Source organism: Bos taurus, chromosome 27 (genome assembly GCF_002263795.3).
Source record: "Bos taurus isolate L1 Dominette 01449 registration number 42190680 breed Hereford chromosome 27, ARS-UCD2.0, whole genome shotgun sequence".
Lineage (NCBI taxonomy): Eukaryota > Metazoa > Chordata > Mammalia > Artiodactyla > Bovidae > Bos > Bos taurus.
In genome coordinates this window covers 19,939,838-19,955,305 of record NC_037354.1, presented here as the reverse complement: position 1 = coordinate 19,955,305, position 15,468 = coordinate 19,939,838, and the positions used below count along the sequence as shown (strand labels likewise).

Below are 15,468 nucleotides of genomic sequence, written 5' to 3'. Positions count from 1 at the left end.
TCAGTATTTGAAAGCTACATATATAGTTTAAGTTCCTTTCTCTCAGCTGGTATGGGGCATATACCATAACACTTAAGTTGACTTATTTCTCAGTAGTCTCTTTTGTCATTTTTTCCTTTAAAAATGAACTTCCAATCTGTCTCTTTTCCATCTATTCCAGTGAGTTTCTGATCAGTCCTCTGACTTCAGGGTTTCTCCTTTGTGCAGAGCACTGACAAAATGATGCTCCTAAAATACCACTCTGTGATAACATATCTGCTCTAGGACCTTTAAAGAACCCTGGGGATGATAAATGCCACGTTTCTCTCTCTGGTTTTAAGCCTTCTGTAAGCTGGCTGACATTTTAGATCATCCGTTCTAATTTTCCATTTGCCTCTCCTGTGTTCTCTTCTGTCATGTTCTATTTTCTGCCATCATGTCTTTGTTCATGCTCTCATCTGATCTCAAGACATTCTTCCATTTTCCTCTGTCTTGTTTTAGGACTGGATTTGGCTGCAAAGACTAGCTCCAACCTCAAGTTTAAGTAAAAGCTTGTGTTCCTGGATAATGCAGGAAAACAGCCCAAATATAGGAAAGCACACCTGTCTCCTGGGAGTGAAAGCATGAGGCCATCCGTAACCAAAGCAGCTCTTCTTCCTTAGGTGCTGCTACAGGCTGCTTGTTTCTCGTTCCTGCTTTCCTCCCCTTTTCTGCGTCTCACTCTCATGTGCCTTCTCACTGGCTCTTCAAAGAGCCTTTCTTTGCTGCACTTGCACGTGGTTCAGCCCCTGCTGCCCACAGGCCTGATCTGACGGCCCGAGCACCCGGGGAGACTGAGTAGGGTCTCACAACAAATCAAGGAAAGAGACTGGCCCCGCATAGATGGTATCCGTCCTGACCTCACGGTATTACCTGGAGACTGGTGTCATGTGGTCTTCTGTCTGCTTTGCTGGGCTGATGGAGCAGATGTGGAGAAGAGAGCGTGGGAGTTTCCTTTAAAGGGGAGCCGGCTACAGGGAGGGAGGTGTCAGGCATTTCTCATCTCCAGTTCAAATTTACTTGCCCCTTTTCTCAATTTAGCTGTCCTTAACATTAGTAGCAACATTGCGTTATTTTACAACTCAGATTATTAATCCCTGAGGGTGTTGATTTTTAATACCAAGTATAGCAGCAGTAGCATACATATCTCAAGGTTGAGAAGTGGGCAGTGAGTTATTCTGTGTTGACACATGCATGCTAGAATCCTTTCCCACCTCTTTTCCCTCATTGTCAGGTTATCTTAAGAAATCTTAATTTATCATCTGAAAGTAAATCTTAGGTTTTTGATTTTCTTTTCTTTTCAGATTTTCCTGAAAACATGAACTGCAAAGAGAGGAATGGGACACAAAACTAAGCACATTTATATTTATGATTTGCAAATTGGCATTTCATCACAAGGCTGAATTCCTAGATGTATTATATAGGTTGTATACAGAACTGAGACTGATTTTGTACAGATTAGAATGATTGCTATGATCTTTGCTTTGAAAATTTTTTCTGCACTATTTGCACTAAAAATGTTTATTTATTGTTGATAAATTCTATCATATTTAAGTTCTACTGCTGTTCCTCTCTTATTATTGATTAAATACCTGTGCATGTAATTTTAGCTACTCTCAATATTTTATAAAATTACTTCATTTAAATTTGTATTTTTAATTTGAAACTGCCTCATTTCTTTATCAAGGATAGTTTGCTTAGATTTTTTTTCCTCTCAACCCTTTTTGAAAAATTACTATTTCAATTGTAGAAAGATTCTTATTTTTTTCTCTTTCTTTCTGGATGATAAAACTTTGAAAAATAATTTGTTTTTAAATATTCATAGTGTCAGGAAACACCAAACCTGCCAATGTGCCATCTCAAGTAATTTTTAATACACAGAATAAATGAAGAGGATAAACCAGCTGTTTTATATACTCTTATTTTTCAAATTAAAGATGCATTTAAAAGGCAATACAGGTAAATAAATATTTTACCTAATAGAAAAATTGCCTTTCATTTAAAGTAGTCCAACATAAACTTTGATGCTAGCTTTTTAAATATAAGTATCTGATGGGTTTGTGGTTAGATGAGGATATGCTATCTGAATTCTGAAGTTTAAAACAATAATTTGTTAATAAATAGTAAAGAACACAAAAGTCAGTGAAATATTCTGACCTTTACTGTGTTAGCTTTTCTCTTATGAAAGCTTTAATAATAAATAAAACTAATATTTAATTTTTAGGCAGTCTAGTTCTTAATTTGATTTTCACTTTAACTTGTATATGTTAAACAGTTTGCTTTTACAGTTCGTTACAGAATGAACATAATTTATGGATAGCAGTGAAAGCCAATTAAGTAGAAAATCTTGAACTAGATTTCCAAGGCTTGGTAAAGTAGCATCCTAATGCCTATTTTCATTTAAACTTCAGTATGATTGCCATTCCAAATCCTAGCATACAGTACAGGTTTTTTTCATCATTCTTCTTTCTATACCTATTTCTGGAAACAGTTTAGGAAAAATAAAATTATTTTCTGAGACTTGAAAAATGCTTAATACTTAGTCTGTGTTTAAGGGAGGACAAGTATTCACATGGACTATAAAGATATAATTTGAGTAAAGAAATTAACTTTTTTAACCTGTCTTCCTGGTACTATGCTAAGAGCATGCCATTTAATCTTCAAAACGACCTGACAAGGAAGTTATGATTATTACTCCGGACATATAGTACGTAACTGAGGTAAGTGTTTCAGATTTGTTGCAGTCTTCTGGGTGTTGAGAAATCTTTCCTTACTGCACTGGCCACATAAGCTTCAGTTTTCCCAGCAATCACCACAGTGGAGGACATGATTATCCCAGTCTTTTGGAAGCAATCAGGAAGCTTTCTTAGAAACCAGACAGAGCGCAGAACAAGAGCCCAGCAGACTACAACCATTAATTCATTTTATTAATTTTATTAAGCTCTCTAAGAGTGAGGCACTGTAGAAATACTATCCAGTGATGACTCTAACATGGCCTAGGTGTTTATGTACTTATCCACCTTCCTCTCCACCAAAAAAAGTTATTTTCATACATAGTAAATCACATAAGTAATTCATCTTAATATCTTATTTTTTTTAACTTGAACTATCCCAGTTTCATTCTATACCAGTTAACATACCTTGGTTTCTTCTTCTAAAATTAGGTAACCTCCTTACAACCTAGTCATTAAAAAGAGGACTCTGATCATCATTATCTGTCTTTAACAGATCAGATATTAGGTCATAGACATCATCCAGGATGGAAAGTAGTCTACATTTGAATATGTATGAATTTTGGTTTTACAATAAAAACTTAAGTGACTTTTTTATAGTACTAGTATTTTTTCCTTAAACTTGGCCATATTGGAGAAGCAGTGCAAGAAGCAGAAAAAGTGCCTGTCAAAGCAGGGACTGTGATTTTCCTCTAACACATAATAGATGACTAGATGGAAATCAGAATAGCAGAGAAAAGCTTAGGAGTTATTAGATTATGCAGAGTTAGGGGTTTGTCATAGGTAGGACTTTAAAGACGGATATCTCAAATAGTTTTCTAAACAAATGTGATACATGCCAGACAATGTTTCAAAGTTGAAAGATTTTCTAGGAATAATCTATACTAGGAAATTTCTATTGGAATAGAGATCATCTGACAGGTAAGTCTGATCATAATTCATATATGTTTAAATTGAAGGACAGCTCAGATTTATTTTTAGGGAAAGCAAGTAAACTAATCTTGTGCTCTTAAAGAATAGAAACCTCATGCCAGGGTCTTCCTTCTTTTTATGTTCCTTTACTCTAAAAAAGTTCCTTTGTTGATTGTAGAGTCATGATCAAAATGCTTACCTACTTCATATCATTAAATTTTCCTAAAAATCACTAAATAATAAATCACTTGAGCTCTAAATATTACCAGCGGGGAAATAATCTGTCTTGAGTCAGTTTTACATTGGTTTAAACCAGCTGCTCTAAAGAAAACACTTTCTGATTGATGTTTGATTTAAAATGAGAATTTACTGTTAGAGATTTTAGTCTAATCAGATTGGCCATGCTCTTTTAAGGCTCCATGCCACACAATAACATCTTAATAAGCAATAAATAGAACCTTTAAAAAAAAAAAATAAATTTCAGTGTTAGGTTAACTTCTAGTAAGTAGTCTAAATGAACATATGCTGAAACTATAATGGTTTGTAAAATGGTGGGGGCTGGAAAAAAGTTGGTGTCTGATATAAAAGATATCACATTAAAGAACTAAATTTTAACGTCTCAAATATTTATATTATTTGCTTTTCAAATGCATAGTTCTGTTTGGTATAATTACTATGTCATTTTTTAAAATTTTGTTATTTATTTTTGTAGATATATACTGCCAGATGGAAGAAATTAAATTCTCAATACTAGGCAAAGAAGTTTCTAAGAGTTGATAATCAACTACAAGAGTGGTATGGAGTTATAAAAATATAAAAGCTGTTACGACTATATCCTAAGAGTCTTTAATAAGGTATTCACTAATACAGAAAGTTGTTACTCTTGACCACCTTTCTCCAATTCCCCAACCACCCACTGCCCCAACCCTCATGCTGGGTTAACCACAAATCTGACCTTTTTCTGTAACTTAGGTGGTTTGGGGTTTTTTTTTAAGAGTACACATATAAGTGAAATCATGTAGTATTTGTTTTTCTCTGATTTATTTCACTTAGCATAATTCCCTCAAGGTCCATTCATATTGTTGCAAAAGGCAGCATTTTCTCATTTTTTTATGTCTGAACACTATTCCGTGGTGTGTGTGCTGCTTTCTTCATTCATCTGTTGGTGGACAGTTAGGTTGTTTCCATGTCTTGGCTCTTTTAAAACAGTGCTGCTGTGAACATGAAAGGGTACGGATATCTTTTCAAGTTAATGTTTTCATTTTCTTTGTATGTATTCAGAGTGGGTCTGTATGCTGGATCATACAGTAGTTCCATTTTTAATCTTTTGAGGGTCCACTGTACTGTTTTCTATAGTGACTTTACCTGTTTATGATCCCATCAACAATACACAAGCGGTCTCTTTAATTCACATTATCACCAACATTTCGTATCATTTGTCTTTTCAATGTTGGCCATCCTGCCAGACGTGAGATTTGGTTTTGATTTGCATTTCCCTAAAGATAGTGATGTTTAGCATCTTTTCATGTACCTGTTGACCCTTTCATATATTTTCTTTGAAAAAATGTCTTAAGTCTTTTGCCCACTTTTAATTGTATTTATCTTTAATCCAGTTTAAAAATGTATCATCCAGAGTGAGATATTGGTATACATTTGGTTCAGATTTCCTGTTTCCTTATGATTCTCTTTGGATGATCTATCCATTGTTTATAGAGTAGAGTGTTAAAGTCCCCATTATTTCTCCTTTTAGCTCTGCTGGATTTTGCTTTATGTATTTAGGTGGTCTCTTTTTGGGTGAGGCATCTGTTTGAGCCCTGAAGCGGAATTGGAGGGTCACTGGCTGAGACAGCTGGGTAGGACAGCTGGCTTGGTTCCCCACCCACTCAGGTGAGGCTGTAGGATGGATTCTGTGGTGGATTCTGTGGACTGGTGGGTCCAGTCCCAATTGGGACTGGACGCTGTACTCAGGATTAAGTGGGGCAGCAGGATGGGATGCACGGCCTGCACAGCTCATTGTTTGGGGACCTGAGTCAGACAGGAATATCCATGGAAGGTGCTGGCGACCAGTTTCACTCTGCAAACAGGTTAGGCCACGGGCTGTGCTCTGTTCAGCTGCCACAGTCAGTGGGGCTGTCGGATGGGTTGTGCGGCTTCCCACGTGTTCTGGGAAAACTCCCTGGTCGGGGCAGAGGCTGATGGCTGTTTGCAGCAGTAAGTGCAGCTGCAGATCAGTTTCCCTGCCCAAGCACAGCAGGAGCAGCAGCTTGAAAATCACTGATGCTATGTCTGTGGTCTCACACTAACATGTGCCCCCAGTTCCCTGGCCAGTCAGAGTCGTTGGTTTTGCTCTCAGGACAGTCAGCTCTGCCCACCCGCTTCTCTGCTCAAGATCTGCTGGGGTGCGCAGCTTCCGGGTGTTCTCGCCAAGCCTTCCTGTCTGATGGGGCTGGGGGCCATGCTTCCCAGTGAGTGGGGCTCTGGCTCCCACCTGGGAAGGACTGCGAAGGCCCATTTCAGGCACCTCCCAAGTTCTCCTCAACAGGCTTTCTGGTCAGGAGGGGTCAGAAGCCACAATCTGCAGCAGGAAAGGCGGAGACTTAGCTCTTGTGCCTGGGTGGGGACAGACCAGATTCCACAGCCAGCAAAGTTTCCCCGTGACAGCCCCAGCGAGGCAGACCTGCTCCCTGTCAGACTCCCTGCTCAGACTGTACCACCAGCGCAACCCTGCAGATGAACAGAGCCGATGGTTGAGGCTACTGCATGGGCTCCACAGGCACAGTGTGGCTTAGCCATGTGAACACAACTTCTGAAGTGACAAGTGACAAACATATTCCACTGGTTAAGTAGACATGACAGCAGTGTTCTCTAGTTCTTCAGTGAGCTTCTTCCTTCACTGAAGTGGTACCCTGAACCTTTATACAGTTACACTGCTGGAATCAGGCTTGGGGCTGACCCCCTTGTCTTGGTAATGTAGTTTCTGGAACCAGTAATAAAAGGTTGTTTTTAAGAAGCTAATGTGATCCAAAATCATATTTAAGAACTAGAGCATAAATGTTGTTTCTACTTTATTGGGTATTAGACTGGTATTAGAGAAAAGTGCATGGTAAGTTTTAGCATTTTTTAAATAGAAATATGAAATTTCAGGGAAAGGCAACAAAACTATTATAACAATTCAAAATACATTATCTATAAGGAAAAGTTAAAAGTGATCATTAAATCTGAACACTAAGCTTAAGCAGAATTACAAAGCTCATCTGTTACAGAAATATATCTATTAACAAAAATCCTGATAACAGAGTCAAGAAGGAAGGAAGTGTGAAATATTTGAGGAAACAAAATATTCATCTGGAAATGAACTAAAAGGAAAGATTGAATATGAGTGTGAAGGAACGTGGTCAGGGCACTTTAAGCAGCTGCAGGCAAGGAAGATGTGAATTGATAACCTCGGGTGAGGTCATTGCTCTGTAGTGAATAAAACCTCCATAGTCTAGAAGGGGGAACAATTTTCCTTAAATTTGCTTGAAAAGAAATGGCTGTTTCCTGTTCATCAACACCTAAAGGAACTTGAAGTTGGACTTTTTTCCTTTTCGTAGCTACGTTCTATAATTCTCGATGACCCGTACCATTTCTTGGGCTGTTTTTATTTGAGATTGCACTGTTCCCTTATTTTTGGAAAGTGTTCCTTGTGTGTCCTTTACTTGGGAACTCCATGGCGGGGGATCCTCAGGCAGTGAGAAACACGGCTTCGTCGGAATCCCGGTCCTTGCCACTGTCCTCACTCGGCACACACTCCCCACCGCTGGGGGAGCGGCAGCTCAGATCCTCCACCCCCGACTCTTGGTCACTGTTGGCGGACAGGTCTGGGTCTGAACTTTTCAGATTGTCTTGAGTGAGGATCAAAGCAGAATCCTCATCGCCCTGGGAAGGGCTCCTGGATGGGAAGGACTTCACATTGCCACTGTAATCCTGAGGGGTGTTGGCTGCGCTGTTGTCCGAGGTAGAAAATCCTGAGTGTTTGCTGGGCTCACTCTGCTTACTCCTCACCTTAGTGCGATTTAACTGCACTTTCTGAATTTTTTCCAGCCTCTAGAAAAGAAACCACAGTTTCAGGGAACAGTCATAAAGAATGTATCTTTTTTGGTACGTGCCTGCCTTTTAGTGTCCATTATCTCCCGGCTGGGTGAAACGTTAAGAAAATGGGATTTAGATGGACTTGGTTTCAAAGCTAGACTTTATGACTCTGGACAAAATAATTAGATTCTGTGAGGCTCGCTCTCTTCCTAATGTAAGGATGGCACGTTATAAAAAAGCAGAAAACACAGCCTAGGTAAAGCACCTGGCAAAGAGTAGTCATCGTTCTTTCTGTACCTGTGTGGTTTTACATAATGATTTTCATCCTGTGAACCGAAAGTACATTTTTTTTAAATATCAGGAATGAGGTTTTTATTATCTAAATTTTAAAATTAAGATAGAAGTCGCTCACTCTCTTAAAGTGTACAGTTCAGGTTTTTTGTTTTTTATATAAGTATATTCACAAGGTTATGCAATCATTCACCACTATCTCGTTTCCTAATATCTTCATCATCCCCAAAGCAAACTATGGAAATGAGCCAAACCAGATGTCTGAAATGCATCAAGTGTGTAGGTCTGGGCTTCGATGATCTGACTGTTCACCTGGTAGGATTGTGTTTCAGGTTACCTTCTGGCTAGAAATATGAAAGGACTTTGCAGGTAGCACAGTGGTAAAGAATCCACCTGCCAACGTAGGAGACACAAACAGATGCAGGTTCGATCCCTAGGTCAGGAAGATCCCTTGGAGGAAATGGCAACCCACTCCAGTATTCTTGCCTGGGAAATCCCATGGACAGAGGAGCCTAGCAGACTAGTCCATGGGGTCGCAAAGAGTTGGATACAACTGAGCACAAAAATATGAAATGGCTGTGTTGCTGCATTTCACACATCCTGAGTCACGAGAGGCTTTTCCCAGAGCTGCAATCGTCAGCAAATAAGGTGAGCAAGAGCGACTGTCTTACTTCTTCCAGGGCCTCAAGTTCTTCCTCCAGCTGCTGAGTCTCCTCCTTCACGGCCATGAGGTAATCTGTGACTGATTGTCGAGGCTGCAGTCCCTTCTCAAAGCGATTATACATTCCATTCCAAAACCTGCAGAGGACAGCAGAGCTTCGTGAAACCGTGTCACAGTCTGTACATTCACTTTCTTGAGTCTTCCAAGGTATCTTTGAAACCATAGTCCTAATAATAACCAAATGCGAAGTACAGGGTCAAAAAAGCCACTCACTAAGCTAATGGGGTCGCAAAGAGTCAGACACAACTGAGCGACTGAACTGAACTGAAGGTAATAATTTCATGTTAATGTTTTCATTTTCTTGAATCAGTCAACTTCTTTTGGGGAGAGTAAATTCATGAAGAATCTACTTGAGTAGATGGTACTGAATTAAAAAGCACATAATATATTTTTCTGAAATAGATTGTAGTAGTACATGTTACCATTTTCTTTATTTTTTTGGCTTAAGATGACTTAGTTAGGAAGTCAACTTGGAAAATTAGTGTTTATATCACCATTTAGAATCTTTCAGCCACAAAGGAATCTTTTAAATTTGAGTTTTTTAAATGACAGCCACTAGGATTACTTAATTTGCAACAAATCCTGTCTTTTTTATCCTATACAGTAAAGCATACTGGAATGCAAATAAAAATACAGGTATACCTTGTTTTACTGCACTTTGCATAGTTTGCATTTTTACAGAGTGAAGTTGTGTGGCAAGTCTATCAGCACAGTTTTTCTAACAGCATTTGCTCACTTTGTGTCTCTATCACATTTTGATAATTCTCAGAATATTTCAAGATTTTTCATTTTATGGTTACCAGTGATCTTTGATGTTACTACTAGTACTACTCACTGAAGCTTAGCATTTTTTTTAACAATGTATTTTTAAATTAAGGTATCTAACATTGTTAGATTGTTTTTTAGACATAATACTATTGCACACTTAACTGACTACAATGTAGTGTGAATAGAACTTTTATATGCACTGCTGCTGCTGCTCAGTCGCTTCAGTCGTGTCCAACACTGTGCGACCCCATAGACGGCAGCCCACCAGGCTCCGCTGTCCCTGGGATTCTCCAGGCAAGAATACTGGAGTGGGTTCAGTATTCTTGTTATTCATGTTATTCATATTCATATCCATTTATATGCACTAGGAAACTAAAAAATTGTGACTCAGTTTATTGCAGTGTTCACTATCACAGTGGCCAGGAACCAAACCCATATTATTTCAGAAGTATGCCTGTAAATAGCATTATCATAAGGATACCTATAGATTTACTCAGAAAAGTACTTTGAGAGCAGGGACTTGGTGTCATTCATTGATTTATCCACAGTGCCTAGAACAGTGCTTGAGCCTCAGTAATGTACGTGTTGAGTGGCTAGAGCTAACAAATTAGTTGCAGTAGAGTTGACTGCAGGGTATGTATCTCAACAGGTCTCAAAACTGCCAATTCACACAAACCATGAGGCATTTTTTTCAGTGTGACCGAATTAATATTATTCTATAGAATTCCGGGGAAATAACTGGATTGAAGTCATTATTGGGTTGGCCAAAAAAGTTTGTTTGGGTTTATTGATACAGAACGAACCTCTTGGCCAACCCAATGAGAATGAAAGCTCTAGAGACGAAAAGCCACTAAAGGGTGTACTGAGGTAGGGAGGGAGAAGGAATGGGTTTCTTGGTGATTTCTGTGTAATTTTGTCTTTTTCCTGATCTCTGAGTCGCCCTTCTGTATTATACAAGTCCAGAGGGAAAAACCCAAGGATAAAAGAGAGCCTACAGACCTAGTAGCATCTGTTGGATACCACCAGGCTCTCCCATCCCAGTATAGACAATCTTGAATTTATTTCCACAGGGCAATAGTTTCATTTGATTCAGCAGCAAAAGAAGGTGAACTGTGTCATGACCACTAACTAAACCTGCAGCTCCACATTTAACTTCAGGCACTTGGTTTATTCAGTCCTTCTTCCCTCTCCTCCTCTCACTTTTAAATAAAAGTGAAACTTACATTCTTAGGATATCATTACTACAAAACATCAACTTCTAAAGAGAATTCCGTATTTAGAGGGGAAAGAGGGGGACAGGAGACAGGCAAAAATGCCTTGGAGCTCAGTGTTACATACCCTTCAGCCTCCAGGTGGTAAACAGTGCCAGAATCTAAGGCACAACCATACCCAGTGAGGTCCTAGAGGTTTACGTACTTGTACATGAAGTTGCACGGCGCTGTGGGGAGATGAAGGACTCCCCGGGTCTGACTGTGATCAGCTCTAAACAGAGGATTCAAGTAGTCGGCCCGATTTTTCCACAGGTGAGCCCATAAAGAGTATGTTCTTTCTTGAATTCTGTTATAAAGAAAATAAGCCTTAAAATGACTTCCCTTGGTTCTTAGAAATAGTAGACATATTAAAGCTGGAAAGGAATCAAAACTTGTTACATCACGGGTCCCTGTTCTCAGCAGGGAAACTAACAGTCTTTTGTGTCTTCATGGAGCAGCAAAAGAGCACTTGGAGGAGTCTCAACTCCCCTGCTCTCTGGGGACATCTTGGCCTTCAGATATCCAGTCCCTCTGAGTATAAAATAAAACCACACATGCGTTTTGTTGAAATTTTCCCCCAAATAGTCACTGGATTATTATTGTTTGCTGGGTACTACTTAAATGCTTCACATATTTTCTCTCATTTAATCGTGACTGTATTCCTATGACATTTGTCCCTTTTGCTAATCTATCACAACAAATCACAAAATACCTAAGAAAACAGGTGAGTTTACAGGATGTACCATTTATCAGGAATTGTATCTACTAGAAAAAGTCATGTTCTTTCCACTCAGGATAAAACTGGAGTCAGTTTTATTTGAACTGACCATTTGCAAAATTAAATCTGATACTCTATATACCACATTAATTTTTTTATAAAAATTTCAAAAATGTTCTTTCATTTGCAATTCTTAAGTCACTTAGCTGTTAAGCTTTTGACTTTTTCAAAAGTCCACATTTCATCTATTTTTTCCCCTCTCAGTTAAAGCAGTATAGCAGTCCACCCTTATCCATGAGGTATTTGTTCCAAGACTCCAAGTAGTTGCCTGAAATTATGGATAGTAGTGAACCCTGTATATACAGTGTTTTCCTATACATACCTGCCTATCATAAAATAAATTAAGCATAATAAAAAATATGTGAATTGCTACCATCGCTACTCTTGAACTTTAGGGTTGCTGGAACACAAGCATTGTGATAACTGAGACAGCTACTAAGTAACAGGCCATCCCATGCAGGATAGAGTGGGAGAGTGCGAGATTTCATCATGCTACTCAGAAAGGCCCACAATCTAAAACTTACGAATTATTTTTTTCTGGAATCTTCCATCTAATCTTGGACCACAGTTGGCCTCAGATAACTGAAATTGCGGAAAGTGGAACCATGGATAAGGAGAGACTACTATATTTTGCAACTATTATGAGAATATATCCACCAAAGCTATGTAACTTTTTCCTTTTCAATGCAAAAATCACTTTCCCTGACTCTCAAGAAGCTTCCTTTCCATATCAGTGTGTGAAGTTTACCTATCTACCTGTGGACATTAGGCAGGAACTAGGCAAAATGGACTTGTGCCTGTCTTTGTCAGCTGATGGCCTTAAACCTCTAAAGTGATGTCAGGAAAATCGTTACTCTGTGAGTGAAGATGTATAACTAAAACAGTCTTCAAAATTGTGAAAGACCACCTGAAACTCTCAGTCACAAAATCTTTACATAAAAATTAAACATCAAAACACTTACTGGAGTTCTTGTCTCTCCTTCTGGCTATTACATAGGAAGTTCCCAAACTGGCAGGAATAGATGTGATGTTGAATGTGAATCAAAAACCTCTCATTGAACTCAAAGGCACAGGGAAACTGTTCCATTAACTGCCAGACGCACTCAAGGAACTGGTCTATAACTGGAGAGATTTCTCTGGGATCACCATCTAGGTTGCCGTATCTGTAAAACAAAGTATTAGAGATTTTACAGCAAGGTTTTTTTTTTTTTCTTCCTTAATTAGAAAGCTATAAAAGCAAAAACAATCATAAAAGCAACCCTAGTTCCTAAGCAGATCTTATCTTATAAACTGGAACGCAAAAGAAGTGGGAAAACATAACTTTTAATATAAAGTTTTTCTTGGCATTACAATTTAAAAAGTCTGGACAGAGAAGGGACATATTTATGTTATAATTATAAAAGAAAAATGTTAGTGCTGGAGATAAAATTCCAGGAGTCTTTACAGGGAAAAGCAACAATCTTTCATTCTGATTTTAAAAGAATATCCAAAACTTGAATTAAGTCTTCCACTTTAATTAGTGACCCATGGAGGAGAGGGAAAAAATGCCTAAGCCACTTGAGAGTTTCTCACTTCTGCATGGTTTTATTAGGAAGAAAAACAACTTTAAAAAACTGTGATTCCCCAAGTTTCCATTTTTAAAGCTGTGTTAAAACTTGTCAATAATTTATTTCCATGTGATTTCAGATTCCCTCATACCTTTATATCTCCCCTTTTGTTGTTTTCAAGAGTACATCAGAATCTGCTTCCTGTTGTTTGTGTAGATTTTTAAACAGCTGCCCAGTCCTTCTACACTGTTTTGTGAATTTTAGAAAGAATCCAGAAGGGTGATTTGGGTGCCATCAAATCAGAATAACAATATAGAACCTCATCTTTCAAGCGATGGATAATCAACTTGAGGAATAAAGATGAGCAAGGATTGGTTTAGTAGTTTTTCCAAGGGTGGAAACATTAGAAAGTGGAAACCTTCAAAGGGTTTAGTCCTATTCACCTTTGTTAACTTTATAAAGGGGTTGTCCAATAGGTTCTTTCCTCATAAAACACACTTATCAGCCACTTTCATGTTCTTCCTGCCCCAGATCCTCTCTCTCAGAGGTCCTAGGTGCCTAGCAGACAGTAGAACCCCCCAAACTGAAAATAACAATGTGATCTTAAGGCTACCTGTTAATTTTCTCATTTGTAAAGTCAAATCATTGTGCTTTCCTGGAAAAATATAGAAATAGAAATCCAGGAAACCACAATAAATGCTAAACTAATGCTAAATGCAAAAACTACCAAAACAAATATGAGCAGCTCCATAAATTTAGAATTTATTTTAAGAAAACATTCAACCAATCAAAAATGTGTATCAAAGCCTCTAAATTATCAGCATGCTGCCTAAAATATAAATTTTAGCCCCAAAGATGAGACCATACCAGCTACAACCTGTATTAATAACATTCAGGGATTAAAGACGGCACAGCACCCGTCAGGCATTACTATCCACACTAACCAAAGGAGGCCAGTGGCTTCTGTTTATTGAAAGCCCTCAGATGGGCTAGTAGGCTAATCCCATACACGGTTTTAAAAGCCTTGCCATAACCCCAGGGAATAGGGAAAGGCTCCCCTTTTCACAGGTAGGAGACCTCAGAGAAGACTGACGCCCTCAGCCACACAGTAAATGCCACAGCCTGGATTTGAGGCTTGACCTGTTGGACTCAAAAGCCCAGGCTGCTGTCCCACCTTAGCTCCTCAGAGACAAACTGGCACAGACCTCACCTGTGACACAAATGCCGTAGGATGAGCCTAATTTAATTCCCAGTGCAGAAGATCAAAGAGAAACTATTCTACAGGCATTTCACAATGTGTAGCTTACAGGGAACATTTGCACTTCGAAAAATGGAATAATCTAGTAAATACATGTGAAAGGAAGAGAGAGCCTATCCTTTCTAGGTCAATGAATGAACCAACTTCTCTGTCTCATATGGAAAAATTTAACATCAGTTCTGCTCAGAAGGAAATGGCAACCCACTCGTGTTCTTGCCTGGAGAATCCCAGGGACAGGGGAGCCTGGTGGGCTGCCGTCTATGGGGTCGCACAGAGTCGGACACGACTGAAGCGACTTAGCAGCAGCAGCTGCTCAGTAAATACCAAGAGTTCTCAAGTTAGAACTTCTTTATCTGTGGTATATAACAAAAATTTATATATATAACATAACAAAAATTTAACTTTCTGAATAAGATACACAAGGCAGTTTTGAAAACAGGCTATTATTCCCCACTCAATTGAGAAATTCAGAAACAATTTTTTTTATTCTCAACCTTAAATTCACAATTTAAAGTCACAAGATTTTAAAACACTTCTTACCTGTGAGTAAACTTATGACCAAAGGAAATCCAGTCCTTTTCAATTAATACCTATATAAGAAAATATAAATATCATGGAGAGAAGCAAATGAGGGAAAGTAAGAGACCAGACCAGTAATTCTGAAGGATTCAAAAGTTCTTGGAGCATAATTCACTACTCTTGGTAACCTGCAAATGAATGAACACTATCTACCCATACACAGGTGCACATCAGAGGGCAAAGCTGAAGGTCTTCAGTAGGAGAAATAAACGGGAGTAGACATGGGAAAATGTACTGCCATCACCCAGAATGCTCTTGACAGCACTGTTCATATCGCTTCATGTACCATCTCATTCACGGGGGTGACGGGGAGGAGGTGTTACTATCACTATCATTTTACAGAGGGAGAAACAAGGAGGTAACTCATCCAAGATCACACTTAGAAAGTGGTCAATGCCACTTGGTAACTTAGCTCCAGAAACCATCACAGCCTATCAAGTCCAACTTTCAGTCAATACTCCATGCTGCCTAACAGTATATCAAATACCAACCTCTTTACAAGAGACTAAGGAATGTTTTCCAGTGATCTTTAATATACTTTAG

At 38.7% G+C, this 15,468-nt stretch overlaps 2 protein-coding genes across 3 annotated transcripts in view; one reads left to right on the top strand and one right to left on the bottom strand.

Moving 5' to 3' along the window:
- VPS37A (VPS37A subunit of ESCRT-I) overlaps window positions 1–2,547 on the top strand; it is a 33,667-nt gene extending 31,120 nt beyond the window's left edge. The window contains exon 12 of the mRNA NM_001046161.2: window positions 1,323–2,547. The gene's annotated coding sequence lies outside the window, so the exon portion shown is untranslated. The remainder of the gene's footprint in view (window positions 1–1,322) is intronic.
- Window positions 2,548–6,710: 4,163 nt separating this feature from the next.
- MTMR7 (myotubularin related protein 7) overlaps window positions 6,711–15,468 on the bottom strand; it is a 100,657-nt gene continuing 91,899 nt past the window's right edge. For both annotated transcript variants that reach the window (XM_059882215.1, NM_001075641.1), the window contains exons 10-14: window positions 14,887–14,936; window positions 12,504–12,704; window positions 10,930–11,070; window positions 8,696–8,822; window positions 6,711–7,748 (exon numbers count right to left, since the gene is read on the bottom strand). In XM_059882215.1, coding sequence (XP_059738198.1) covers window positions 7,386–7,748; window positions 8,696–8,822; window positions 10,930–11,070; window positions 12,504–12,704; window positions 14,887–14,936 — 882 coding nt within the window. In that variant the 3' untranslated portion in view covers window positions 6,711–7,385. The remainder of the gene's footprint in view (window positions 7,749–8,695; window positions 8,823–10,929; window positions 11,071–12,503; window positions 12,705–14,886; window positions 14,937–15,468) is intronic.